General features: G+C 48.3%; 1 protein-coding gene across 1 annotated transcript; it reads right to left on the reverse strand.

Annotated features, from left to right (window-relative positions):
* Positions 1 to 1,256: 1,256 nt before the first annotated feature.
* LOC145360530 (fatty acid-binding protein, intestinal-like) lies at positions 1,257 to 25,960 on the reverse strand. The gene is made up of 4 exons (XM_080215798.1): positions 25,854 to 25,960; positions 23,387 to 23,559; positions 10,236 to 10,346; positions 1,257 to 1,569 (listed from the first exon to the last, which is right to left on the reverse strand). The coding sequence occupies exons 1-4, from the start codon at positions 25,918 to 25,920 to the stop codon at positions 1,519 to 1,521; spliced, it is 402 nt and encodes a 133-aa protein (XP_080071924.1). The 5' UTR covers positions 25,921 to 25,960; the 3' UTR covers positions 1,257 to 1,518.
* Positions 25,961 to 27,480: the final 1,520 nt, after the last annotated feature.

Consider the following 27,480-nt stretch of genomic DNA (forward strand, 5'->3'; position numbering starts at 1 on the left):
TGATTATCCCCTGATGGTTCCCACAGGATTGGTGGAAATGTACAGCACTGGGTGGAAAAGCTCAATGAAGATGAGATTGAGTCTTGCTGACCGTTTTATGACGCTAAAATTGATGAATTTAACAGAGTGGCAACCCTTGTCTGAGCTGTCAAGGACACGGCTTCATCGATATTGAAATGAAGGCACTCCACCTCTCTCAAGGAAATTTGGTTCTACCTTTTGGACCTTGTGCTGCACAAGTTTGCCAGGCACTGCAGCAGCCAGGCTGGGGTCCTTAATTGGTTGTCAACCCTCACACATGCAGTGTGTTAGTGTAGGAATCATAGTGTAGCTAACACTCCATTCTACACTCTCTCATTGCCTTAATAAGAACATAGAACATAGAACATTACAGCGCAGAACAGGCCCTTCGGCCCACGATGTTGCGCCGACCAGTTAAAAAACAATGAATGGTATGTTTTGTCTGTATAACGCACAATAAACAATACTTTTCACTGTGTGTTAATATTTGTGACAATAATAAATCAAATCAAATCAATGTCATGTTAACATGGGAATGGGATCATTGGAGATGCAGTGTCTCCATTTTGAGATATCCTTCTCCCTTTCAGTTCCCATTCAGTTCACATTGACAGATCTCGCTCACCTCTATTGCCAGGGATGCTAATCTATGTTTGTTGGACAGTCTCCTATCGGCCTCTGTCACTGGAGGACGTGTACACATCCCGGACACTAAGCAGCCAGCTTATTCACTTTTTATTCATTTGTGAGACACGGGCATCGCTGGCTGGCCAGCGTTTATTGTCCATCCCTGATTGCCCGAGGGCAGTTGAGAGTCAACCACATTGCTGTGGGTCTGGAGTCACATGTAGGCCAGACCGGGGTAAGGACAGCAGATTTCCTTCCCTAAAGGGAACCAGATGGGTTTTTCCAACAATGGTTTCATGGTCATCAGTAGATTCTTAATTCCTGATTTTTTTTATTGAACTCAAGTTCCACCACCCGTCATGGCGGGATTGGAACTCGGGTTCCCGGAACGTTAGCTGAGTTTCTGGATTAATAACCCAATGAGAACACCACGAGGCCATCGCCTTCCTGAAATTATATCAGGCGCTAACACAATGTAGGGTTGGGCCCATTGATACACCCAATGTCAGGGCCCTGACCTCAGAACCAAATCTGGGGAAGATTGTGAGCTCACCAGAACAAAATGCTGCCATGAGCCATAACACTGAGACACTTTATAAAAGAATATAGAAATGACACTGATCTTTATTGCTGTAAGTATTTATTGCCTCAGTGGGAGGTCCATCCAGCCTATTTAGACTCAGGAACTTTGGATGGATCAGACATTCTGAAACTTGTATGTTACAGAGGAAACTCCCTCAGTAAATATTATTTATAAACAGCACTCATGTCAAGTAATACTTCCATATAACAGCTCGAATCGAGATCTATCAATTAGAACTCGAGATGAAATCTGCCTGGATCTTTGCCCTCGTCCCCAGTCAGCTGGGTTTATTGTTTCTTAAAGAATCTTTTGGTGTCTTGTCCATCGATCTTAATAGTCTAAATTCAGAAAAAGGATATTCAGTTAGAGAACAGAGACAGTTTTATAAAAGTGTGGATAGCGTCCTGCAGCCTGCTTACCCACAAAAAAGGTTAATGGAGAAATTTGATCAGCAACCGGTCAGAGTAAAGGGAGTGAGAGTTAAGGGGCAGGAGGGCACTGTGTGTGTGTGTGTGTGTGTGTGTGTGTGGTGTGTGTGTGTAAGTGTGTGTGTGTGTGTGTGTCTGTGTAAGTGTGTGTGTGTGCAAGTGTGTGTGTATGTATAAGTGTGTGTGTGTGTGTAAGTGTGTGTGTGTGTGTGTGTGTAAGTGTGTGTGTGTGTCTGTCTGTGTGTGTGTGTCTGTGTAAGTGTGTGTGTGCGTGTGTAAGTGTGTGTGTGTGTGTTGTGTGTGTGTCTGTTTGTGTGTGTGTGTGTGTGTGTGTGTCTGTGTAAGTGTGTGTCTGTGTGTGTGTCTGTGTGTGTGTCTGTGTAAGTGTGTGTGTGTGCATGTGTGTGTGTGTGTATAAGTGTGTGTGTGTGTGTGTAAGTGTGTAAGTGTGTGTGTGTGTGTGTAAGTGTGTAAGTGTGTGTGTGTGTGTCTGTGTGTGTGTGTCTGTGTGTGTGTCTGTGTAAGTGTGTGTGTTTCTGTGTAAGTGTGTGTGTGTGCATGTGTGTGTGTGTGTATAAGTGTGTGTGTGTGTGTAAGTGTGTAAGTGTGTGTGTGTGTGTGTGTGTGTAAGTGTGTAAGTGTGTGTGTGTGTCTGTCTGTGTGTGTATGTCTGTGTAAGTGTCTGTGTGCGTGTGTAAGTGTGTGTGTGAGTGTGTGTGTGTGTGTGTCTGTGTGTGTGTAAGTGTGTGTGTGTGTGTGTGTCTGTTTGTGTGTGAGTGTGTGTGTCTGTGTGTGTGTCTGTGTGTGTGTGTGTGTGTGTCTGTGTGTGTGTAAGTGTGTGTGTGTGTGTATGTCTGTGTGCGTGTAAGTGTGTGTGTGTGTGTCTGTGTCTGTTTGTGTGTGAGTGTGTGTGTGTGTGTGTGTCTGTGTGTGTGTCTGTGTGTGTGTGTGTGTGTGTCTGTGTGTGTGTGTGTCTGTGTGTGTGGGGCGGGGGTGGGGAGTTAGATGGAATGTATTTCTCCGGAATGAGCTGTCGGATGGGATTCAGTGGGATATGGAATTTGTTTGGGGGTTTCCTGCTATAGTGTGTATCCCAGAACCCTCAGCCTCCCTCGCACCTCAGCTCCAATCTCCACACTGAGCCCTCATTCATCCTCTGATCCTGCTACCTGGCACTTGTCCCCAACACTAAAAGCCTCTCCCCTAACTTTCTAAACCGGAATTCCGTCGAGCTTTTTCAAAGTTCCCGGGATCACATCATTCCCCGGATGTTGCTCCTGTGTAGTTCCTGGGGGTTACGATCCCACAGTGTGAGCGTATCCCTCTCTATCCCCCTTTCCCAGTCTGTGCCTATCCCTCTCTATCCCCCTATCCCAGTCTGTGTCTATCCCTCTCTATTCCCCTATCCCAGTCTGTGTCTATCCCTCTCTATCCCCCTATCCCAGTCTGTGTCTATCCCTCTCTATCTCTCTATCCCAGTCTGTGTCTATCCCTCTCTATCCCCCTATCCCAGTCTGTGTCTATCCCTCTCTATCCCCCTATCCCAGTCTGTGTCTATCCCTCTCTATCCCCCTATCCCAGTCTGTGTCTATCCCTCTCTATCCCCCTATCCCAGTCTGTGTCTATCCCTCTCTATCCCCCTATCCCAGTCTGTGTCTATCCCTCTCTATCCCCCTATCCCAGTCTGTGTCTATCCCTCTCTATCCCCCTATCCCAGTCTGTGTCTATCCCTCTCTATCCCCCTATCCCAGTCTGTGTCTATCCCTCTCTATCCCCCTATCCCAGTCTGTGTCTATCCCTCTCTATCCCCCTATCCCAGTCTGTGTCTATCCCTCTCTATCTCTCTATCCCAGTCTGTGTCTGTCCCTCTCTATTCCCCTATCCCAGTCTGTGTCTATCCCTCTCTATCCCTCTATCCCAGTCTGTGTCTATCCCTCTCTATCCCTCTATCCCAGTCTGTGTCTATCCCTCTCTATCCCCCTATCCCAGTCTGTGTCTATCCCTCTCTATCTCTCTATCCCAGTCTGTGTCTATCCCTCTCTATCCCCCTATCCCAGTCTGTGTCTATCCCTCTCTATCCCCCTATCCCAGTCTGTGTCTGTCCCTCTCTATCTCTCTATCCCAGTCTGTGTCTGTCCCTCTCTATCCCTCTATCCCAGTGTGTGTCTATCCCTCTCTATCCCCCTATCCCAGTCTGTGTCTGTCCCTCTCTATCTCTCTATCCCAGTCTGTGTCTGTCCCTCTCTATCCCTCTATCCCAGTCTGTGTCTATCCCTCTCTATCCCCCTATCCCAGTCTGTGTCTATCCCTCTCTATCCCCCTATCCCAGTCTGTGTCTGTCCCTCTCTATCTCTCTATCCCAGTCTGTGTCTATCCCTCTCTATTCCTCTATCCCAGTCTGTGTCTATCCCTCTCTATCCCCCTATCCCAGTCTGTGTCTATCCCTCTCTATTCCCCTATCCCAGTCTGTGTCTATCCCTCTCTATCTCTCTATCCCAGTCTGTGTCTATCCCTCTCTATTCCCCTATCCCAGTCTGTGTCTATCCCTCTCTATCTCCCTATCCCAGTCTGTGTCTGTCCCTCTCTATCCCCCTATCCCAGTCTGTGTCTATCCCTCTCTATTCCTCTATCCCAGTCTGTGTCTATCCCTCTCTACCCCCCTATCCCAGTCTGTGTCTATCCCTCTCTATCCCCCTATCCCAGTCTGTGTCTGTCCCTCTCTATCTCCCTATCCCAGTCTGTGTCTATCCCTCTCTATCTCTCTATCCCAGTCTGTGTCTATCCCTCTCTATCCCCCTATCCCAGTCTGTGTCTATCCCTCTCTATCCCCCTATCCCAGTCTGTGTCTGTCCCTCTCTATCTCCCTATCCCAGTCTGTGTCTGTCCCTCTCTATCTCCCTATCCCAGTCTGTGTCTATCCCTCTCTATCCCCCTATCCCAGTCTGTGTCTATCCCTCTCTATCTCTCTATCCCAGTCTGTGTCTATCCCTCTCTATTCCCCTATCCCAGTCTGTGTCTATCCCTCTCTATTCCCCTATCCCAGTCTGTGTCTATCCCTCTCTATCTCCCTATCCCAGTCTGTGTCTGTCCCTCTCTATCCCCCTATCCCAGTCTGTGTCTATCCCTCTCTATTCCTCTATCCCAGTCTGTGTCTATCCCTCTCTATCTCCCTATCCCAGTCTGTGTCTGTCCCTCTCTATCTCTCTATCCCAGTCTGTGTCTATCCCTCTCTATCCCCCTATCCCAGTCTGTGTCTATCCCTCTCTATCCCTCTATCCCAGTCTGTGTCTATCCCTCTCTATCCCCCTATCCCAGTCTGTGTCTATCCCTCTCTATCCCTCTATCCCAGTCTGTGTCTATCCCTCTCTATCCCCCTATCCCAGTCTGTGTCTATCCCTCTCTATCCCTCTATCCCAGTCTGTGTCTATCCCTCTCTATCCCCCTATCCCAGTCTGTGTCTATCCCTCTCTATCTCCCTATCCCAGTCTGTGTCTATCCCTCTCTATCCCCCTATCCCAGTCTGTGTCTGTCCCTCTCTATTCCCCTATCCCAGTCTGTGTCTATCCCTCTCTATCCCCCTATCCCAGTGTGTGTCTGTCCCTCTCTATCCCTCTATCCCAGTCTGTGTCTATCCCTCTCTATCTCTCTATCCCAGTCTGTGTCTATCCCTCTCTATCTCTCTATCCCAGACTGTGTCTATCCCTCTCTATCCCTCTATCCCAGTCTGTGTCTATCCCTCTCTATTCCCCTATCCCAGTCTGTGTCTATCCCTCTCTATCTCTCTATCCCAGTCTGTGTCTATCCCTCTCTATCTCTCTATCCCAGACTGTGTCTATCCCTCTCTATCCCTCTATCCCAGTCTGTGTCTATCCCTCTCTATCCCTCTATCCCAGTCTGTGTCTATCCCTCTCTATTCCCCTATCCCAGTCTGTGTCTATCCCTCTCTATCTCTCTATCCCAGTCTGTGTCTATCCCTCTCTATCTCTCTATCCCAGACTGTGTCTATCCCTCTCTATCCCTCTATCCCAGTCTGTGTCTATCCCTCTCTATCCCTCTATCCCAGTCTGTGTCTATCCCTCTCTATTCCCCTATCCCAGTCTGTGTCTATCCCTCTCTATCTCTCTATCCCAGTCTGTGTCTATCCCTCTCTATCTCTCTATCCCAGACTGTGTCTATCCCTCTCTATCCCTCTATCCCAGTCTGTGTCTATCCCTCTCTATCCCCCTATCCCAGTGTGTGTCTGTCCCTCTCTATCCCTCTATCCCAGTCTGTGTCTATCCCTCTCTATCTCTCTATCCCAGTCTGTGTCTATCCCTCTCTATCCCTCTATCCCAGTCTGTGTCTGTCCCTCTCTATCCCTCTATCCCAGTCTGTGTCTATCCCTCTCTATCTCTCTATCCCAGTCTGTGTCTATCCCTCTCTATCCCCCTATCCCAGTCTGTGTCTATCCCTCTCTATCTCTCTATCCCAGTCTGTGTCTATCCCTCTCTATTCCTCTATCCCAGTCTGTGTCTATCCCTCTCTATCTCTCTATCCCAGTCTGTGTCTATCCCTCTCTATTCCTCTATCCCAGTCTGTGTCTATCCCTCTCTATCTCTCTATCCCAGTCTGTGTCTATCCCTCTCTATCCCCCTATCCCAGTCTGTGTCTATCCCTCTCTATCCCTCTATCCCAGTCTGTGTCTATCCCTCTCTATCCCCCTATCCCAGTCTGTGTCTATCCCTCTCTATCTCCCTATCCCAGTCTGTGTCTATCCCTCTCTATCCCCCTATCCCAGTCTGTGTCTGTCCCTCTCTATCCCCCTATCCCAGTCTGTGTCTATCCCTCTCTATCCCCCTATCCCAGTCTGTGTCTATCCCTCTCTATCCCTCTATCCCAGTCTGTGTCTATCCCTCTCTATTCCTCTATCCCAGTCTGTGCCTATCCCTCTCTATCCCTCTATCCCAGTCTGTGTCTATCCCTCTCTATCTCTCTATCCCAGTCTGTGTCTATCCCTCTCTATCCCCCTATCCCAGTCTGTGTCTATCCCTCTCTATCCCTCTATCCCAGTCTGTGTCTATCCCTCTCTATCCCTCTATCCCAGTCTGTGTCTATCCCTCTCTATTCCTCTATCCCAGTCTGTGTCTATCCCTCTCTATCCCCCTATCCCAGTCTGTGCCTATCCCTCTCTATCCCTCTATCCCAGTCTGTGTCTATCCCTCTCTATTCCTCTATCCCAGTCTGTGTCTGTCCCTCTCTATCCCCCTATCCCAGTCTGTGTCTATCCCTCTCTATCCCTCTATCCCAGTCTGTGTCTATCCCTCTCTATTCCTCTATCCCAGTCTGTGTCTATCCCTCTCTATCCCCCTATCCCAGTCTGTGTCTATCCCTCTCTATCCCTCTATCCCAGTCTGTGTCTGTCCCTCTCTATCCCTCTATCCCAGTCTGTGACTGTCCCTCTCTATTCCTCTATCCCAGTCTGTGTCTATCCCTCTCTATCCCCCTATCCCAGTCTGTGCCTATCCCTCTCTATCCCTCTATCCCAGTCTGTGTCTATCCCTCTCTATCCCCCTATCCCAGTCTGTGTCTATCCCTCTCTATCCCTCTATCCCAGTCTGTGTCTGTCCCTCTCTATCCCTCTATCCCAGTCTGTGTCTATCCCTCTCTATCCCCCTATCCCAGTCTGTGTCTATCCCTCTCTATCCCTCTATCCCAGTCTGTGTCTGTCCCTCTCTATCCCTCTATCCCAGTCTGTGTCTATCCCTCTCTATCCCTCTATCCCAGTCTGTGTCTGTCCCTCTCTATCCCTCTATCCCAGTCTGTGTCTGTCCCTCTCTATCCCCCTATCCCAGTCTGTGTCTATCCCTCTCTATTCCCCTATCCCAGTCTGTGTCTGTCCCTCTCTATCTCCCTATCCCAGTCTGTGTCTATCCCTCTCTATCCCTCTATCCCAGTCTGTGTCTATCCCTCTCTATTCCTCTATCCCAGTCTGTGCCTATCCCTCTCTATCCCTCTATCCCAGTCTGTGTCTATCCCTCTCTATCTCTCTATCCCAGTCTGTGTCTATCCCTCTCTATCCCTCTATCCCAGTCTGTGTCTGTCCCTCTCTATCCCCCTATCCCAGTCTGTGTCTGTCCCTCTCTATCCCCCTATCCCAGTCTGTGTCTATCCCTCTCTATCCCCCTATCCCAGTCTGTGTCTGTCCCTCTCTATCTCTCTATCCCAGTCTGTGTCTGTCCCTCTCTATCCCCCTATCCCAGTCTGTGTCTGTCCCTCTCTATCTCTCTATCCCAGTCTGTGTCTGTCCCTCTCTATCTCCCTATCCCAGTCTGTGTCTGTCCCTCTCTATCTCTCTATCCCAGTCTGTGTCTGTCCCTCTCTATCCCCCTATCCCAGTCTGTGTCTGTCCCTCTCTATCCCCCTATCCCAGTCTGTGTCTATCCCTCTCTATTCCCCTATCCCAGTCTGTGTCTATCCCTCTCTATCCCCCTATCCCAGTCTGTGTCTATCCCTCTCTATCTCTCTATCCCAGTCTGTGTCTATCCCTCTCTATCCCCCTATCCCAGTCTGTGTCTATCCCTCTCTATCCCCCTATCCCAGTCTGTGTCTATCCCTCTCTATCTCTCTATCCCAGTCTGTGTCTATCCCTCTCTATCTCTCTATCCCAGTCTGTGTCTATCCCTCTCTATCTCTCTATCCCAGTCTGTGTCTATCCCTCTCTATCCCCCTATCCCAGTCTGTGTCTATCCCTCTCTATTCCCCTATCCCAGTCTGTGTCTATCCCTCTCTATCCCCCTATCCCAGTCTGTGTCTATCCCTCTCTATCCCCCTATCCCAGTCTGTGTCTGTCCCTCTCTATCTCTCTATCCCAGTCTGTGTCTATCCCTCTCTATTCCTCTATCCCAGTCTGTGTCTATCCCTCTCTATCCCTCTATCCCAGTCTGTGTCTATCCCTCTCTATCCCCCTATCCCAGTCTGTGTCTATCCCTCTCTATTCCCCTATCCCAGTCTGTGTCTATCCCTCTCTATTCCTCTATCCCAGTCTGTGTCTATCCCTCTCTATCCCCCTATCCCAGTCTGTGTCTATCCCTCTCTATTCCTCTATCCCAGTCTGTGTCTGTCCCTCTCTATTCCTCTATCCCAGTGTGTGTCTATCCCTCTCTATCCCCCTATCCCAGTCTGTGTCTATCCCTCTCTATCCCCCTATCCCAGTCTGTGTCTATCCCTCTCTATTCCCCTATCCCAGTCTGTGTCTATCCCTCTCTATTCCTCTATCCCAGTCTGTGTCTGTCCCTCTCTATTCCTCTATCCCAGTGTGTGTCTATCCCTCTCTATCCCCCTATCCCAGTCTGTGTCTATCCCTCTCTATCCCCCTATCCCAGTCTGTGTCTATCCCTCTCTATTCCCCTATCCCAGTCTGTGTCTATCCCTCTCTATTCCTCTATCCCAGTCTGTGTCTATCCCTCTCTATCCCTCTATCCCAGTCTGTGTCTGTCCCTCTCTATCTCTCTATCCCAGTCTGTGTCTATCCCTCTCTATCCCCCTATCCCAGTCTGTGTCTATCCCTCTCTATCCCCCTATCCCAGTCTGTGTCTATCCCTCTCTATCTCCCTATCCCAGTCTGTGTCTATCCCTCTCTATTCCCCTATCCCAGTCTGTGTCTATCCCTCTCTATCCCCCTATCCCAGTCTGTGTCTATCCCTCTCTATTCCCCTATCCCAGTCTGTGTCTATCCCTCTCTATCCCCCTATCCCAGTCTGTGTCTATCCCTCTCTATCCCCCTATCCCAGTCTGTGTCTATCCCTCTCTATCTCTCTATCCCAGTCTGTGTCTATCCCTCTCTATCCCCCTATCCCAGTCTGTGTCTATCCCTCTCTATTCCCCTATCCCAGTCTGTGTCTGTCCCTCTCTATTCCTCTATCCCAGTCTGTGTCTATCCCTCTCTATCCCCCTATTCCAGTCTGTGTCTATCCCTCTCTATTCCCCTATCCCAGTCTGTGTCTATCCCTCTCTATTCCCCTATCCCAGTCTGTGTCTATCCCTCTCTATTCCTCTATCCCAGTCTGTGTCTATCCCTCTCTATCCCTCTATCCCAGTCTGTGTCTATCCCTCTCTATTCCCCTATCCCAGTCTGTGTCTGTCCCTCTCTATCTCTCTATCCCAGTCTGTGTCTGTCCCTCTCTATCTCTCTATCCCAGTCTGTGTCTGTCCCTCTCTATTCCTCTATCCCAGTCTGTGTCTGTCCCTCTCTATCCCTCTATCCCAGTCTGTGTCTATCCCTCTCTATCCCCCTATCCCAGTCTGTGTCTATCCCTCTCTATCTCTCTATCCCAGTATGTGTCTGTCCCTCTCTATCTCTCTATCCCAGTCTGTGTCTATCCCTCTCTATCCCCCTATCCCAGTCTGTGTCTATCCCTCTCTATTCCTCTATCCCAGTCTGTGTCTGTCCCTCTCTATCCCCCTATCCCAGTGTGTGTCTGTCCATCTCTATCTCCCTATCCCAGTCTGTGTCTATCCCTCTCTATCTCCCTATCCCAGTCTGTGCCTGTCCTGGTCCTGACGGACTCTGTGCCTCTTTCTCTCTGTCTGTTTCTCACCTGCACCAAGGTATCACCTTGAATTTCTCGGATTGTGATGAATTCTTTTCCATCGGACAGTATTTTAAAATGTCCCTCTAAGCGATTCATTGCAGTCAAACTAAACTTTCCCTGAAAAGGAAAAAGAAGGAATTATTCTAAAGTGCCTAGGAGCCTTGGATACAGATCTTGGTAGCTCCCACGGTGCCCTTTTACCAAATTGTTTCGCTTCAGACAAGCTCAGTATCCACTCTGTCACGCTCCTTCAGAATCTTATATAGAATATTCAGTCCTCCCAAGCCATGGACCAGTCTATTGAACTATAATTGCCTCCAATGCAATTACATCCTTCCCCCCGCACCAAAATAAATAATCTCTCTTCCCCACACATAGAACATAGAACATAGAACACTACAGCACAAACAGGCCCTTCGGCCCACAAGTTGCGCCAATCACTTCTATACCTACTAAGCCATAGACCTATCTATAACCCCCAATCCCATTAAATCCCATATACTCATCCAGAAGTCTTTTAAAAGACCCCAGCGAGTTCGCCTCCACCACCACTGACGGCAGCCGATTCCATTCACTCACCACCCTCTGAGTGAAAAACTTACCCCTGACATCTCCTCTGTACCTGCTCCCCAGCACCTTAAACCTGTGTCCTCTCGTAGCGACCATTTCAGCCCTGGGAAATAGCCTCTGAGAATCCACCCTATCTATTCCTCTCAACATTTTATAACCCTCTAACAGGTCGCCTCTCAACCTTCGTCTCTCCAGGGAGAAGAGACCGAGCTCCCTCAACCTATCTTCATAAGGCATGCCTCCCAATCCAGGCAACATCCTTGTAAATCTCCTCTGCACCCTCTCAATAGCTTCCACATCCTTCCTGTAGTGAGGCGACCAGAACTGCGCACAGTACTCCAAGAGGGGTCTGACAAGGGTCTTATCCCTCCCTCAGTGCCTAGTCACTTCATCTGCCTTTATTTCTTCACAGCCTCTCGGTATCCTCCTCATAGCTGGCATTCCCACCCAGCTTTGTATTAATAAAAGCCTAGATACACTACTCTCTGACTCTTTATCTAAGTCATTAATATAGATGGTAAATAGCCGAGGCCTCAGTAAAGATCATTGTGCCAGTCCACTGCTCTCACTTTACTGATAACTACTCTCTGCTTCCTGTCCACTGACATTTAGAGGCTTTTTCCCAGTGTAGAAACATCAATTACTAGGAGATATAAGTTTAAGGTAAAAGGGGGGAAGTTTAAAGGAGACGTGAGAGGCAAGTTTTTACACAGAGGGTGGTAAGTGTCTGCAATGCGCTGTCGGAGGAGGTGGGAGAAACAGATACAATAGCAACGTCTAAGAGGCATCTTGACGGATATATGAATAGGCAGGGGATAGGGGGGTACGGACTGGGTAGAGGCAAAAGGGCATTAGTTTAGAAAGAGGTCATGTGTCAGCACAGACTTGGTGAGCTGAAGTGCCTGTTCCTGTGCTGTTCTTTGTTCAATCCTTTATATAGACTAATACATTACCCCCACTCCATGAGCCCTTATCTTACGTATCCACATTTTATGTGGCACCTTATTGAATGCCTCTGCAAAATCCAAATATACAATATCTGCCAGTTACCCTTCACCACCCTACGAGCTACATTCTCAAAAAAACTCAAATACATTTGCCAAACAGAATTTCAGTTTGTCTTGTTGTAATCATACTGAGATTTGTGCAGAATAGAATTCAGTCCTAATGACTGATGCCAGGCTAATGGGCCTGACATTTCCTCTTTCACTCTTTCTCCAATAACATTTATTTATTGGTAGGGGGATTGAATTTAGGAGTCGCAGCGTCATGTTGCAACTGTACACAACTCTGGTGCGTCCGCACTTGGAGTACTGTGTGCAGTTCTGGTCCCCACATTACAGGAAGGATGTGGAGGCTTTGGAGAGGGTGCAGAGGAGGTTTACCAGGATGTTGCCTGGTATGCAGGGGAGGTCCTATGAGGAGAGACTGAGGGATTTGGGGTTGTTTTCACTGGAAAGAAGGCGGCTAAGAGGGGATCTAATAGAAACATATAAGATGATTAGAGGTTTAGTTTTTTTTTAAAAATAAGACTGGTCGGCGCAACATTGTGGGCCGAAGGGCCTGTTCCGCGCTGTAATGTTCTATGTTCTATGTTCTATAACATTTATTATCTTTCAATCTGCTGGAACTATTCCACAATCCGGCTGATTTTGGAAAACGTTGACTGTACACCCACTATTTTTGCTGCTTTCTCGTTTATGTTCTGCGGACGGAGGAGATCAGGACCTGGGGATTTGTCAGATTTTAGTCCATTTAGTTTTGCCATTAAGTTTATTTACTCATGTCACAAGTAGACTTACATTAACACAGCAATGAAGTTACTGTGAAAATCCCCTAGTAGCCACACTCCAGCACCTGTTCGGGTACACTGAGGGAGAATTTAGCACGGCCAATGCACCCTAACCAGCACATCTTTTGGACTATGGGAGTAAATTGGAACACCCAGAGGAAACCCATGAAGACATGGGGAGAATGTGCAAACTCCACACAGACAGTGTGGAGTTGAATCTGGGTTCCTCACACTGTGAGGCAGCAGTGCTAACCACTGTGCCACCGTGCCACCCCTCACTGCTGATATTAATTACTTTAATTGCCTCACTCTTATTCACTCCTAGCTTACTCTGTTTCTGGTCTGGAACTTGTGTTTTCTGCTGTGATGACAAGACAAAAAACATTTGTTGGATGATGATGATGCCATTTCCTCATTCCCCGTTATGCGGGAGTTTGCGCGTTCTCCCCGTGCTTGCGTGGGTTTTCTCCGGGTGCTCCGGTTTCCTCCCACACCCCAAAGATGTGCTGTTAGGCTGATTGGCAGGAATAAATTGTCCCTAAATCAGATTCCCTCAATCTGGATGGCCATAAAACATTAGACAGGGGTCGTGGGTGGAGAGGGGGACTGGTGGTGTTGAGATGGCGGCGCGGGCTCGTTGGGCCAAAGGGCCTGTTTCCCGGTCTGTTTTTGTTCTTTGTTCTTTGTTATCATTTCTCCTGTCTCAGCATGAACTCCAGCTACTCTCCTCCTTTTTATACACTATAAAAGCTCGTACAATCTGTTTTAATATACTGACTAGTTTATTCTCAAATGTCAGGGGTAATTCTCACAGCTGTTCTAGCAGACCAAGGGGCCTGGGAAAGATCAGTGGAGGCCGTTTTGCTGGGTGCTACTCCAGGGAACGGAATCAGCGTGGAGCTGGTTCATATCTTGAAATCTGTACTTAATTTTCATTAGAGAGCCTGGGACTGAGGTCTCCGAGGCCGCTAGCCTCTCCCCCACTGCCAGGAGTGGCTCACTCCAGTGGGGTTTACGGCAGGGAGCTGGCAGCCTGACATCGCTGGAGTGAAGGGGGGGGGGGCCATGGAGGTCCCCAGGAGATCAAGCGTAAGGGCGGGGGGGGGGGGGGGGTTCCTCCTGGCCATTGCCAGCCTGGCAGTGCCAGCCTGGTCCCCTGGCACTGCCCAAGGGGCAAAGTGGCAATGCCCCACTGAGTGCCAGGCAGTGCCAAGGGGTGGGCCTTTTGGGGGGTGGGGCCTATTGGGGGTGGGGCCTATTGGGGGTGGGGCCTATTGAGGGCAGGACCTATTGGTGGGGGTGGGAGTGTCTAGCTGCCCCTCTGCAATTGGGATCACACGGCGGGGGGGGGGGAAGGAGCTGATTGGGGTTTGCCACTGGGGTGGGGTGAGGGGGGTGCTGGGGGTGGGTCATCGGGGCTAGCCCAGAGATATCCAGAAGGCCAGTGATCGGGGCGTGGGAGGGGTCAGAGGGGCAGTGATATTGGGGGGTTGTGGACTTGGTCAGCGATCGAGCTGGACGGTGATCGGGAGGTTGCCTGTGCAGGGCTATTGCTCATGAACCAGCCTCAGTGCTGAGAGATCAGCGCGTGCGCAATGGCTCACTCAGCGCTATGCTGCTGGCCTCTCCAGTGGGAATAGGCTCCACTCCCTGATTACCAGTATGAATCTCCGAGGCACTGATTACCAGAATGAATTACCAGTATGATTACCTGATTACCAGTATGAATCTCCGAGGCACTCTGCAGCTTTCCAAGTGTGGGAGATTCATTCTGAAAATCTCACTAAAACAACCGGTGGAGTTACTCCTGTTTTTATTCGCACTCAGCACTTTTCTGGGAGAATCCCAGCCTTCACTCCTTTCTCTTTTTAACACCATTCAGGTGGCTTTCTGATGGTTTTGAAAACATTTGCTTAGCTTCAGAGTTACTGGGTTTTTTTTTAATCCAGTACTGTCCTCTGCTGGAGGGCTTGCTCCAAACATGTTATTTTCCCTGTGAGAATTCTGTTTGTCAAACTTCCCAGGCTTTGAGAGTACACTGCACAATCCGAACTTTACCTCGACTCAGCAGGTCTCCTGCATCGCCCTGGATCACATCCAGCTCTTTCCCGAGACTATTTGCTGTATATTTGTAAATAGCTACAAATATTTATAGAGATTTGCTGTTAACGTTCAGAATATTACAATAGCTGCTTCTCCTGAGAGTGACGCCCTCCTGTCTCTGACCACAGACAAAATTCTAAGTACCTAGCCTCGGGGATGTGACTATTTCCTGGAACAAAGTGTCTAGATAACTCCGCCCTCCCCCCACCCCCCACAACTGTTAGCTGTGGTTATATTAAGCAGTTTAACTGGTTAAATGATATATTTAATGCAATACTAATATCCACCCAGTGCCGATTTAAATTACAATAAAACGTAGAACAGTGCAGCACCAGGACAGGTCCCACGATGCTGTGCTGAACATGATGCCAAGTTAAACTAATCCCTTCCCCTCTGCCCTTGGGCCATATCCCCCTCTTCCTTACATATTCATCTGCTGAGCTAAAAACCCCTCAAATGCCCCTATTGTATCTGCCTGCAGCACCACCCTGGCATCGCGTTCCAGATACTGACCACTCTCTGTATAAGACATTTGCCCCTCACACCTCCTTTCAACTTTCCCCCTTACAACTCACCCAATTAGTGTTTCTGGGCACTGACTAGTTACACGAGAATTAAAAAAAATATAAAAATCAGCACCTCCTCCCTCTTTACACCAAATCCCATGTTAGCATTCATTCCTCATCCCTCTATTCCCTCCCTATTTATGTATCCATTCCGATGCCTCTGAAATGTTGCTGATGTGTCCTTCTTTCACCACCTCCTCTGGCAGCGCGTTCCAGGCACCCACCACTCTCTGCGTGAAAAACTACCGCCCCCCCCACCGTACATCTCCCTTAACCTTTCCCCCTCTCACCCTGAATCTGTGCCCCCTTGTAGTTGGCACTTTCACCCTGGGGAAAAGCCTCTGACTATCCATCCCCTCTCTGCCCTTCATCATTTTGTAGACCTCTACCAGGTCTCCCCTCAGTCTCTGTTTTTCCAGTGAAAACAATCCTAGTTTATTCATCCTCGCCTCATTGTCAACACCCTTGAGACCAGGCAACATAAGAACATAAGAACATAAGAAATAGGAGCAGGATTAGGCCATCCAGCCCTTCGAGCCTGCCCCGCCATTCAATAAGATCATGGCTGATCTGTCGTGGCTCAGTTCCACATTCCTGCCCTCTCCCCATAACCCTTAATCCCCTCTCTCATCAAAAACCCATCAACCCGCGTCTTAAATATATTTAGCGAGGCAGCCTCCACCACTTCAACGGGCAGAGAATTCCAGAGATTCACCACCCTTTGAGTGAAGAAGTTCTTCCTCAACTCCGATCTAAACCGCCCCCCCTTTACCTTGAGGCTGTGCCCCCTGGACCTCCTTTGCACTCTCTCCAAAACTCCCACATCTTTCTGATAATGTGCTGAACTGCGCTGGGTCAGTGCTGAACTGCACTGGGTCAGTGCTGAACTGCGCTGGGTCAGTGCTGAACTGCACTGGATCTGTGCTGAACTGCACTGGGTCAGTGCTGAACTGCGCTGGGTCTGTGCTGAACTGCGCTGGGTCTGTGCTGAACTGCACTGGGCCAGTGCTGAACTGCACTGGGTCAGTGCTGAACTGCGCTGGGTCAGTGCTGAACTGCGCTGGGTCTGTACTGCACTGGGTCAGTGCTGAACTGCGCTGGGTCAGTGCTGAACTGCGCTGGGTCTGTACTGCACTGGGTCAGTGCTGAACTGCACTGGGTCTGTGCTGAACTGCACTGGGTCAGTGCTGAACTGCGCTGGGTCTGTGCTGAACTGCGCTGGGTCAGTGCTGAACTGCACTGGGTCTGTGCTGAACTGCGCTGGGTCAGTGCTGAACTGCGCTGGGTCAGTGCTGAACTGCACTGGGTCTGTGCTGAACCGCACTGGGCCTGTGCTGAACCGCACTGGGTCAGTGCTGAACCGCACTGGGTCAGTGCTGAACTGCGCTGGGTCAGTGCTGAACCGCACTGGGTCAGTGCTGAACAGCGCTGGGTCTGTGCTGAACTGCGCTGGGTCTGTGCTGAACCGCACTGGGTCAGTGCTGAACCGCACTGGGTCTGTGCTGAACTGCGCTGGGTCTGTGCTGAACCGCACTGGGTCTGTGCTGAACTGCACTGGGTCTGTGCTGAACTGCACTGGGTCAGTGCTGAACTGCGCTGGGTCTGTGCTGAACTGCACTGGGTCTGTGCTGAACTGCACTGGGTCTGTGCTGAACTGCACTGGGTCAGTGCTGAACTGCGCTGGGTCTGTGCTGAACTGCACTGGGTCAGTGCTGAACTGCACTGGGTCTGTGCTGAACTGCACTGGGTCTGTGCTGAACTGCACTGGGTCAGTGCTGAACCGCACTGGGTCTGTGCTGAATTGACTAATCTCTGCTGGGTACCTGCCAGGCTGCAAAAACAGCCTCGATACATTGGGTTTGAGAAGGGGAGGAATCAGCCAGGAATCCAGACTGGAAGGTGGAGGTGGCATGTGGGCGGCACTAGGGTCCTGGGTTCAATTCCTGCCCCGAGTCCCTGCCTGTGCGGAGTTTGCACGTTCTCCCCGTGTCTACGTGGGTTTCCTCCGGGTGCTCCGGTTTCCTCCTGCACTCCAAAGATGTGTGGGTTAGGTGGATTGGCCATGCTAAAATTTCCCATTAGTGTCAGGGGGTTAATTCACAGGTTTTAAGTCAGTCCACCTCGTGTCCACCGAGGGGCATACACGCGATGGGTCGTACTGGGGCTGCTCTTGGTTGTTCGAGATTGGCCTAGTGCTTCATGTCGTTAGTGTGTGCCTAAACTGGACCAGATACTGGGCCAGACGACAGCTCAGTGACTATCACTGATTGCTGTGCAGACACATGGATTTGGGCCGGTGTCTGTGGGAGTTTGCACATTCTCCCCGTGCTTGTGTGGGTTTTCTCCGGGTGCTCCGGTTTCCTCCCACACCCCAAAGATGTGCTGTTAGGCTGATTGGCAGTAATAAATTGTCCCTAAATCAGTTTCCCTCAATCTGGATGGCCATAAAACATTAGACAGGGGTCGTGGGTGGAGAGGGGGACTGGTGGTGTTGAGATGGCGGCGCAGGCTCGTTGGGCCGAAGGGCCTGTTTCCCGGACTGTTTTTGTTCTTTGTTCTTAGTAAATAAGTAGAGTTATGAATATTGGGCCTGGGTGGTGCAAAGGCTGAATGGCCTCTTTCTGCACTGTAGGAGTTCTATGGTAAGTACATGTGAGAACCAAGGTGTACTTGACCGTGATGCCACGCCAGATACCAACCTGCCAATACTCACAGTACAGAGAGGAGCGTAGAATAATGGAATAGAACAGCACACACGGAGGCCATTCAGCCCAGGCAGTAAGTCTATGCTGACACTTTCAAAGAGCGATCCCATTAATCCCACCCCCCTACTCTTTTCCCATAACCCTGCTTTGCATTCGAACATAATACACTAGGGGCAAGGGTGGACCACTCAGCCCCCAGAACCTGCTCCAACGTTCACCGGCTGATCTGATTGTAACCTCAACCCCACATTCCCACTGACCCCCAATAAACCTTTTGTTTATGAAGAATCTATCCAGCTCTGCCTTAAAAATATTCCGTCTCAGCTTCCATTGCCTTTCGAGGAAGAGAGTTACAGAGACTCACCACCCTCCCAGAGAAAATAATTCTCCTCAAATCTGTCTTAAATAGTGACCCTTTATTTTTGTACAGTGACCCCTAGTTCTAGATTCTCCCATAAGAGGAAACAGCCTCTCCACATCCACCTCGTCAACATCCCTCAGGATTGTGCATGTTTCAATCAAGTCGCTTCTTAGTCTTCTAAACTCTAGTGAATACCAGCCGGTCCAACATTTCCTCACCAGATAACCCACCCATTCTTTCTCAATCTTTCTCCATCTAATTCCCCACTGAAGGCTTTGGTTGATTCTGTATCCATTCTGTATCGGGCTGTGAGTGAGAATATTTTTCCCCTTACTTTCTCTGGCCCTTTTGCCATTTGTCTTCAGTCTGTTTGATCTCACTATTGACTTCTCAGCCCCTGGAAACAGTTTCTCTTTATTTCCTCTGTCTGAACCCTTCATCGATGTGAATACCTCAGTCAAATCTACTCTGCTCCTTGTCTGCTTGAAGGTGAACAGTCCCAGATTGTCCAGTCTCCCCACATTCCTCACCCCTGGAACTGATACGGTAAATGTCCTCAACATCCTCTTCAACATCTTCACATCCTTTCACTGGAGTTTCGAAGTGAATGATACTATGAATTGGAAAGTGAGAGGGGACCTCACAGAAACGTATAAAATTCAAGGTTAGACAGGGTGGATTTAGAAAGAATGTTCCCAGTTGTGGGGGAGTCCGGAACTAGGGCGGATAGTTTGAGGGTAAGGGGTAAATCTCTTAGAACTGAGGTGAGGAGAAATTTCTTCACCCAGAGGGTGGGGAATGTGTGGAATTCACTCCCACAGAAAGTAGCTGAGGCCAAAATGTTGTGTGAAATTAGATATCGCTCTTGGGGCTAAAGGGGTCAGAGATATGGGGGGGAAAGGGGGGATCTGGGTATTGAATCTGATGATCAGCCATGATCAGAGTGAATGGCGGAGCAGGTGCTCGAGGGGCCGATTGGTCTACTCCTGCTTCTAGACTCTATGTTTCTGTGTCTATGTGGTTTTCAGAACCAGACACCACCACGCACTTGGAGCCGAGCTGAAGTTTTAGTAGGGTCAGCAGAACCAGTTGGCTTTTATATTCTATGTTTCTGAAGCCCAGGATTACAGATACTTTCTAATCTTTGTCCACCTGTCCTGGTACCTTTAGTAATTCATGCACAAAACCCCCAGGTTCCTCTCTTCTTGTGACCTTTGTAAAATTGCATCATTTGTATTGTCTCTTATTTGTCCGACTCGAATGTATCCCCACTCACTGATCTATATTGAGTTTTATCGACCATCAATGTAGCGTTCCACCAGCCAATCCTTAGTAGAATAGTTTAGGTTAGAGGGTCATTAGATTGTTCTATGTTCTAGAGGGTTATAAGTAAGCCTAGTAGGTAGGGACATGTTTGGCGCTACTTGTGGGCTGAAGGGCCTGTTTGTACTGTAGTTTTTCTATGTTACTATGAAACCCTGCAAAGTGGGCCATTGTTAAAGCTGTCTAAGTGAGAGTGACTTTTGGGGACAATTCCACGGATCTTTAAAGGGGAAGCTGGAAATCCCTCATGAGACAGAGTTTCAATCAGGCTGTTTGACTTGGTGTTGAGTGGGTGCTCGAAAAATCCATGGACTCTGTTTTGGTTGCAGAGTCATTTACTCTGCAGTGTGGGCTGTTCAATGACAGTTCATCTGTAATTCATGTGTACCTTGTACTTACCCTGAATATTAGAGTGCAAGATATATTTGTAAATTGTTTTCTCTTTCTGAACTTGTATAATAATGTCCCAATAATAGAGGGAGTAGGGGGCATGAGTATGGTTGGTTGCGTTACGGCAAATAGGGTCCAGGTGAAGGCTGGGATGAAGGCGCTTTATCTGAATGCACGAAGCATTCGGAATAAAGTGGATGAGCTGGTGGCGCAGATCAGCACAAATGGATACGATCTGGTGGCCATTACAGAGACGTGGCTGCAGGGTGACAGGGACTGGGAGATGAATGTACAGGGCTATCAAGTGTTTAGGAAGGATAGGCGGGAGGGAAAAGGGGGGGGCGTAGCTCTGCTGATTAAGGATAGCATCACGGTGGTAGCAAGGGATGATATTGGAGCCAAGGAGCAGAGGGTGGAATCGTTGTGGGTGGAGATTAGGAACAGCAAAGGGGGGAAGACGCTGGTGGGTGTCGTCTATAGGCCCCCGAATAATGATCTGGAGGTGGGGCGGGCTGTTAACGCGCAAATAAGTGCGGCGTGCAGGAATGGGACGGCCGTAGTTATGGGGGATTTCAATCTACATATAGATTGGTCGACCCATGTTGGACGCGGGGGGCTCGAGGAAGAGTTCTTGGAATGCTGCCGGGATAGTTTCCTCGAACAGTGTGTGTTGGAGCCGACGAGGGAGCGAGCTATCTTGGATCTGGTGCTATGTAATGAGGCGGGTAGAATTAGGGACCTTGTGGTGAAGGATCCTCTTGGGGAGAGTGACCATTGTATGGTGGAGTTTCTGGTGCAGATGGAGGAGGAGAAAGTGGGTTCCCGGACACGCGTCCTCTGTTTGAATAGAGGGGAGTACGGTAGGATGAGAGAAGAATTGGCGAATGTGGACTGGGGGAGCGCGTTGGAGGGAGGGTCTGTTGAGGAGCAGTGGAGGATCTTTAAGGAGATCTTTCTTGGTGCTCAGCGGAAATTTATTCCGATGGTCAAAAAGGATAGTAGGAAGAGAGGTAATAAGCCGTGGATAACGAAGGAGGTGAAGGAAAGTGTTAAATTAAAAGCGGAGGAATTTAGAGTAGCTAAGAGTAGTGGGCGAGAAGAGGATTGGGAGAGGTTTAAATGTCAACAAAGATTGACAAAGAAGTTGATAAAGAAGGGTAGGAGAAACTATGAAGCTGGGCTAGCACTTAATATAAAAAAGGATAGCAAGAGTTTTTACAAATATATAAAAAGGAAGAGGCTGGCTAGGGTGAACGTTGGTCCTTTAGAGGATGAGAAAGGGGACCTAGTGGTAGGGGATGAGGATATGGCTAAGGTATTGAATAACTTTTTTGTTTCTGTCTTCACGGAGGAGGACGTGAATAATTTGCCGGGTGTTAGCGATGGAAAGGTGGTAGGACTGGAGGGTCTTAACGACATTACTGTTACTAGAGAGGTGGTGCTCGACAGACTGGAGGGGCTGGTTTTGGACAAGTCCCCAGGACCGGATGGAATGCACCCGAGGGTTCTGAAAGAAATGGCGGAGGTGATAGTGGATGCCTTGGTGGCTATTTTCCAGACGTCGCTGGATTCCGGGGAAGTGCCGGATGATTGGAAAACGGCTAATGTTACGCCGTTGTTTAAGAAGGGTGCCAGGCAAAAGGCGGGGAATTATAGGCCGGTTAGTTTAACGTCTGTGGTAGGTAAAATGTTAGAATCTGTCATTAAGGAGGAAATTGCGAGGCATCTTGAGGGGAATTGTTTGGTAGAGCAGACGCAGCACGGTTTCATTAAAGGGAAGTCGTGTCTGACAAATTTACTGGAGTTCTATGAGGATGTGTCTAGGGTGGTGGATAGAGGAGAGCCGGTGGATGTGGTCTTTCTAGATTTTCAGAAGACGTTTGACAAAGTGCCTCACAAAAGGTTATTGCAGAAGTTCGAGGGACATGGAGTTGGGGGTAGGGTGTTAGTGTGGATAGAGGATTGGTTGTCAAATAGGAGGCAAAGAGTGGGGGTCAACGGGTGCTATTCGGATTGGCGGATGGTGACTAGTGGAGTGCCCCAGGGGTCGGTGCTGGGGCCTCAGCTTTTTACCATTTATATAGATGATCTGGAGGAGGGAACCGAGTGTAGGGTGTCGAAATTTGCTGATGACACCAAGATTTGGGGAACGGCAAATTGTGCGGAGGGTGTGGAGAGTCTGCAGAAGGATCTAGATAGGCTGGGCAAATGGGCCAGGAAATGGCAAATGGAATTTAATGTTGGCAAGTGTGACGTGGTCCACTTTGGTAGGAAGAATGGTAGGAAGGACTATAACTTACGGGGCGAAAAACTGCAGCAGGCGACGGTGCAGAGGGACCTCGGGGTCCTTGTGCATGAGTCGCAAAAACCCAGCTTGCAGGTGCAGCAGGTGGTCAGGAAGGCGAATGGGATGCTGGCCTTCATAGCGAGGGGGATTGAATATAAAAGTAGGGAGGTCTTGCTGCAGCTGTATAGGGCATTGGTGAGGCCGCAGCTGGAGTACTGTGTGCAGTTTTGGGCGCCGCACCTGCGCAAAGATATTTTGGCCTTGGAGGGAGTGCAGAGGAGGTTTACTAGGCTGATACCGGAGTTGAGGAGGTTGAGCTATGAGGAGAGGCTGAATAAACTAGGCTTGTACTCGTTAGAGTTTAGAAGAATGAGGGGAGATCTCATTGAGACATATAAGATGATGAATGGGATGGATAGGATAGAGGTGGAGAGACTCTTCCCGCTCAAAAAAGACAGTAGGACTAGGGGGCACAGCCTCAAGATAAAAGGGGGGCGGTTTAGAACGGAGTTGAGGAGGAACTTCTTCACTCAAAGGGTGGTGAATCTCTGGAATTCTCTGCCCGTTGAAGTGGTGGAGGCTACCTCGCTAAATATTTTTAAGACGCGGGTTGATGGGTTTTTGATAAGAGAGGGGATTAAGGGTGATGGGGAGAGGGCGGGAATGTGGAACTGAGCTACGACAGATCAGCCATGATCTTATTGAATGGCGGGGCAGGCTCGAAGGGCTGGATGGCCGACTCCTGCTCCTATTTCTTATGTTCTTATGTTCTTATAATAAAGTTTATTTTTGTTTGTTGAAAAGCCATGGAATTTTGTGGCTTTATTCTAAAAGCTGGAATCTCAATCTTTATTTACTTTAAAGGAAGTGTTATTGCTCTCGAACCGCATTACCTCCTGTTACATCCTGGAGTCTCACCAAGATTTATAACAAAGTCCATTATTACAATGTTAATAATTATTATGAAGCGTGGACGGGTGGCCATCAATGGATCAAAGGTGACCAATCAGGGCAGCGTAAGGGAAGGGACTGGAGAAGCAGGTAAGAAATAATGTAATACCTTCACCCGACTCCCATTGGCTAAAGTATTTTCAAATTCCTCGTCCAAAAACCATTCGGACGTCTTGGTACCAAAGCAACTTGTCTCAAGAATGGTGAATTTGTTTCCTTCCTGCTTTATGTCCATTTCCAGGTTGTCTTCCATTACCATCTTCCTTTGTGTCTCAGGTACACCTGGAAAAGGTGAACACAAACTATGAATGACAGAGGAAGGTTATCCACATGCGGCAGTTGCGTCTGGACTCAGATCACAGCTCATTCCACTCAGTATTTTGGATAAAACCCGCGCCTGGATTGCCAACGTTGGACCTAATCAAACAGAAGCTGTTCCCATCGATTCGAGCAGTGGTTCCTGACCAGTTCAGTAATACGGCGCACTGCAATGAGAAAAACATTTCCACGGTGGCACCACTGATTTTTCAGCTGAATTAATTGTTTATGAAGATTACATTTAACAAGGATTGAATCTGAAGCTCCAAGTTTAGCAATGTATTCCTTGAATATTTAATTTTGAATATTTGGATCTTGTATCGTAGAGTTTTGTCAGTGCTTGATCTGCTGTTCACATTTTAGAAGCTTTATTTGTCCAAAATGAGGATTTTAGTTTGAAATTTGTTCTGTCTTCAGAAGCTTTAAGCTTAAATGTAGCACAGATTGCCCAAACCTGGAAATCAGGTTGATTTCCGATTCATAGTATCGTAGAATCCTGACAATGCAGAAGGAAGCTATTCAACCCATTGTGTCTGCACTGATTCTCCAACAGAGCATCCCACCCAGGCCCTATCATCAAAACCCCATGTATTTACCCCCAGTCTACACATCTCAGGATGCTAAGGGACAATTTAGCTTGGCTAATCCACCTAACCTCTATATCTCTGGACTGTGGGAGGAACACAGTAAAAAGTCTGACAACACCAGGTTTTAGTCCAACCTATTTATTTGATAATATACTCACTAGCTTTCGGGGTTACCCCCTTCGTCAGGTGAATGGAGAGTTCTGGCCTCAGACAGAGCATATAAAGCACAGACAGTTTAGAGATTACTGATTAAAATGCGAATCCTTACACCTAACCTGCTGTTCAAGACCTGAAGTGGCTGATAATGTGAGTGGAAGGAGCACTGATCACAGTTTAAACTCCCACATCTGTGGGAGTTTAAATCTCTTTAAACTGTGATCAGTGCTCCTTCCACTCACATTATCAGCCACTTCAGGTCTTGAACAGCAGGTTAGGTGTAAGGATTCGCATTTTAATCAGTAATCTCTAAACTGTCTGTGCTTTATATGCTCTGTCTGAGGCCAGAACTCTCCATTCACCTGACGAAGGGGGTAACCCCGAAAGCTAGTGAGTATATTATCAAATAAATAGGTTGGACTAAAACCTGGTGTTGTCAGACTTTTTACTGTGTTTACGCCAGTCCAACGCCGGCATACCCACATCTGTGGGAGGAAACCAGAGCACCCAGAGGAAACCCACACAGACACAGGGAGAACATGCAGACTCTACACAGTCACCTAATTGAACCTGGGTCCCTGGTGCTATGAGGCAGTGGTGCTAACCACTGTGCCACAATGCCACGTCAACAATTGTACAGTGGATTCAACAACAGAACAATAAAACTCCTCAAGTTTTATGGGAGCAGCGATATTTGCAATTGATTATTTGAGGTTTTGGATTTGAGGTTCAGAAATTGACTGGTCTCTTACCCACTTAACTTTTGTGTACAGTTCTCACCCACACTGCTCATAACATTCAGAATCAAACAAAGCAAGCAGCTCTCTCCAGAGCTGTGCCAACATCTCCGACTGAGATAAATCCACTCAAAACAATGCTGCCTTTGCAGTTGCCTGGCTGGGTGTCTCACCTGTTGTTCCTTTTATTTCCCAAGGCGTCAATGGAGCTTCAGTCAAAGAATTCTGGCGTTTGTTTAGTTTCAAGTCTCAAAGGATCTCTGGACTTTATATCAACGTGCAACTCAAACCACAATGTCCAGATGACCCTTTTAAAGCATGTTCCCAGCACTTCTGAATGCAGAAGGGAAATTTATTCAATGGATAAAGTACTGTTATGCATGTGAACACTCACAAAATGCAGGTCAATCTAATAATCATGTAAATTTTAAGGACTGAGTTCTATGACAAATGGCTGCATTGGAATCATCATATAGTTAATGGATAATTGTTGTAGGCATTAAAATCAAAGCCCCAATCTCATGAGCATTATTCATTATCACCATCTTTTCAGCCCAGGGCAAAATAATTCTGCTGGGAATTGCTTTGTAAGATTGCCTTTACGACCTCACATGCCTCAAATTGAGACCTGCCAATGTGGGTTTGCCTGGAACTGGGAGTGGAAATTCCCATGCAGCAATGCTTATGGAGATGGGGACACTCTGTAACTACCCATCAATTAACCTCAGATTAACACATCAGATTGAGCTCTCTGTAAGGTCAGCAAAAATCGGCTTACCCAAGGCGATGAGTAAAGCTTCAAAATTGTCATTTTTAAACACCTTCCAGACTCCTTGGAAAGCCATGGCTGAAGGGTTGGTGAAGCGATGACCTTCCAATGCTCGCCCTGGTGAAAAAAAATTCAAGGTGTGTTTGAGAAGAAACTCAAATCCAACTCGCAGAGATAAAACTATCAACATTCATATCACAGAAGGAGGACATTTGGCCTGCCATGTCTAGACTAGCCCTTTCAAAAAGCACTTGTATTTAGTCCTACGTCGATGCTTCTTGTTTGCCACCCAGCAAATTCCTCACCACAGCACAGCTGACCAACTGCCCTGAAAATCACTCGCAGAATCTGATTCACCATCCATTCAGGCAGAACGTTCCAGATGCCCAACATCTCTGAATGAAAAAACACCTCTTATCATCTCCAGGTAGCACAGTGGGTTAGCACTGCTGCTTCACAGCTCCAGGGACCTGGGTTCGATTCCCAGCTTGTGTCTGTGTGGAGTTTGCACATTCTCCTCGTGTCTGCGTGGGTTTCCTCCGCGTGATCACTAGCACGAGGGGGCATGGCTTTAAATTAAGGGGGGGTAGTTATAGGACGGATGTCAGGGGCAGGTTCTTTACCCAGAGGGTGGTGAGGGACTGGAATGCCCTGCCTGCTGCAGTTGTAAATGCACCTAGTTTGGGGGCGTTTAAGAGATTGGTGGATAGGTTTATGGACGAAAAGGGATTGGTTTAGATTAGTGGGTCAATTTTTTTTTTAAAAATAAGACTGGTCGGCGCAACATTGTGGGCCGAAGGGCCTGTTCCGCGCTGTAATGTTCTATGTTCTATGTTCTATGATCCCGTTTCCTCCCACACTCCAAAGATGTGCGGGTTAGGTTGATTGGCCATGCTAAAAAAATTGCCCCTTAGTGTCCTGAGATGCGTAGGTTAGTGGGATTAGCGAGTAAAATATAGGGGTAGGGCCTTGGTGGGCGGCGCAGGCTCAATGGGCCGAATGGCCTCTTCCTGCACTGTAGGATTTCTATGATCTCCCCTTTGTAACTCGATCATAACCCTCTTATCTTCCTGAAAGCCTCCTTGATGTCACCTCTTAAGTTTTCTCTGTTCCAAGAAAGGTTCTACCTGATCCAGTCTCTCCTCATCACTTCACTTAGCATCAGGAAGGTCCAGGGAAACTTTAACCGGGATATTTCCTGACAGAGGAGATAGTACCAGCCTCACTGATGTCTGACTATTGTTGACTGCTCCGTCTTTTAAACATTTTCCCAGTGTTGTACTCAGGGAAGGTCCTGGATCTGACACCATCTCATTTCTCTCTGTACAGATACTTCCAAACCTGCTGAGTGCCTCCTGCTTTGTAAAAACATTCAGAATTGCAGCATCAATTTTGAAATGTGCGTTTCTTAAGGTGTTGGACTTCTTATTTATTTATTTGTGGGACATGGGCGTCGCTGGTTGGCCAGAATTTATTGTTCTGAAAGCTAGTCGCGTTTTCTACAAATAAACCTGTTGGACTTTAACCTGGTGTTGTGAGACTTCTCACTGTGTTTACCCCAGTCCAACACCGGCATCTCCACATCAGTATTTATTGCCCATTCCTCGTTGCCCTTGGAGGGCAGATGAGAGTCAAC

The sequence above is a fragment of the Carcharhinus amblyrhynchos genome, chromosome 31 (assembly GCF_965287045.1).
Source record: "Carcharhinus amblyrhynchos chromosome 31, sCarAmb.v2.hapA, whole genome shotgun sequence".
Classification (NCBI taxonomy): Eukaryota; Metazoa; Chordata; class Chondrichthyes; order Carcharhiniformes; family Carcharhinidae; genus Carcharhinus; species Carcharhinus amblyrhynchos.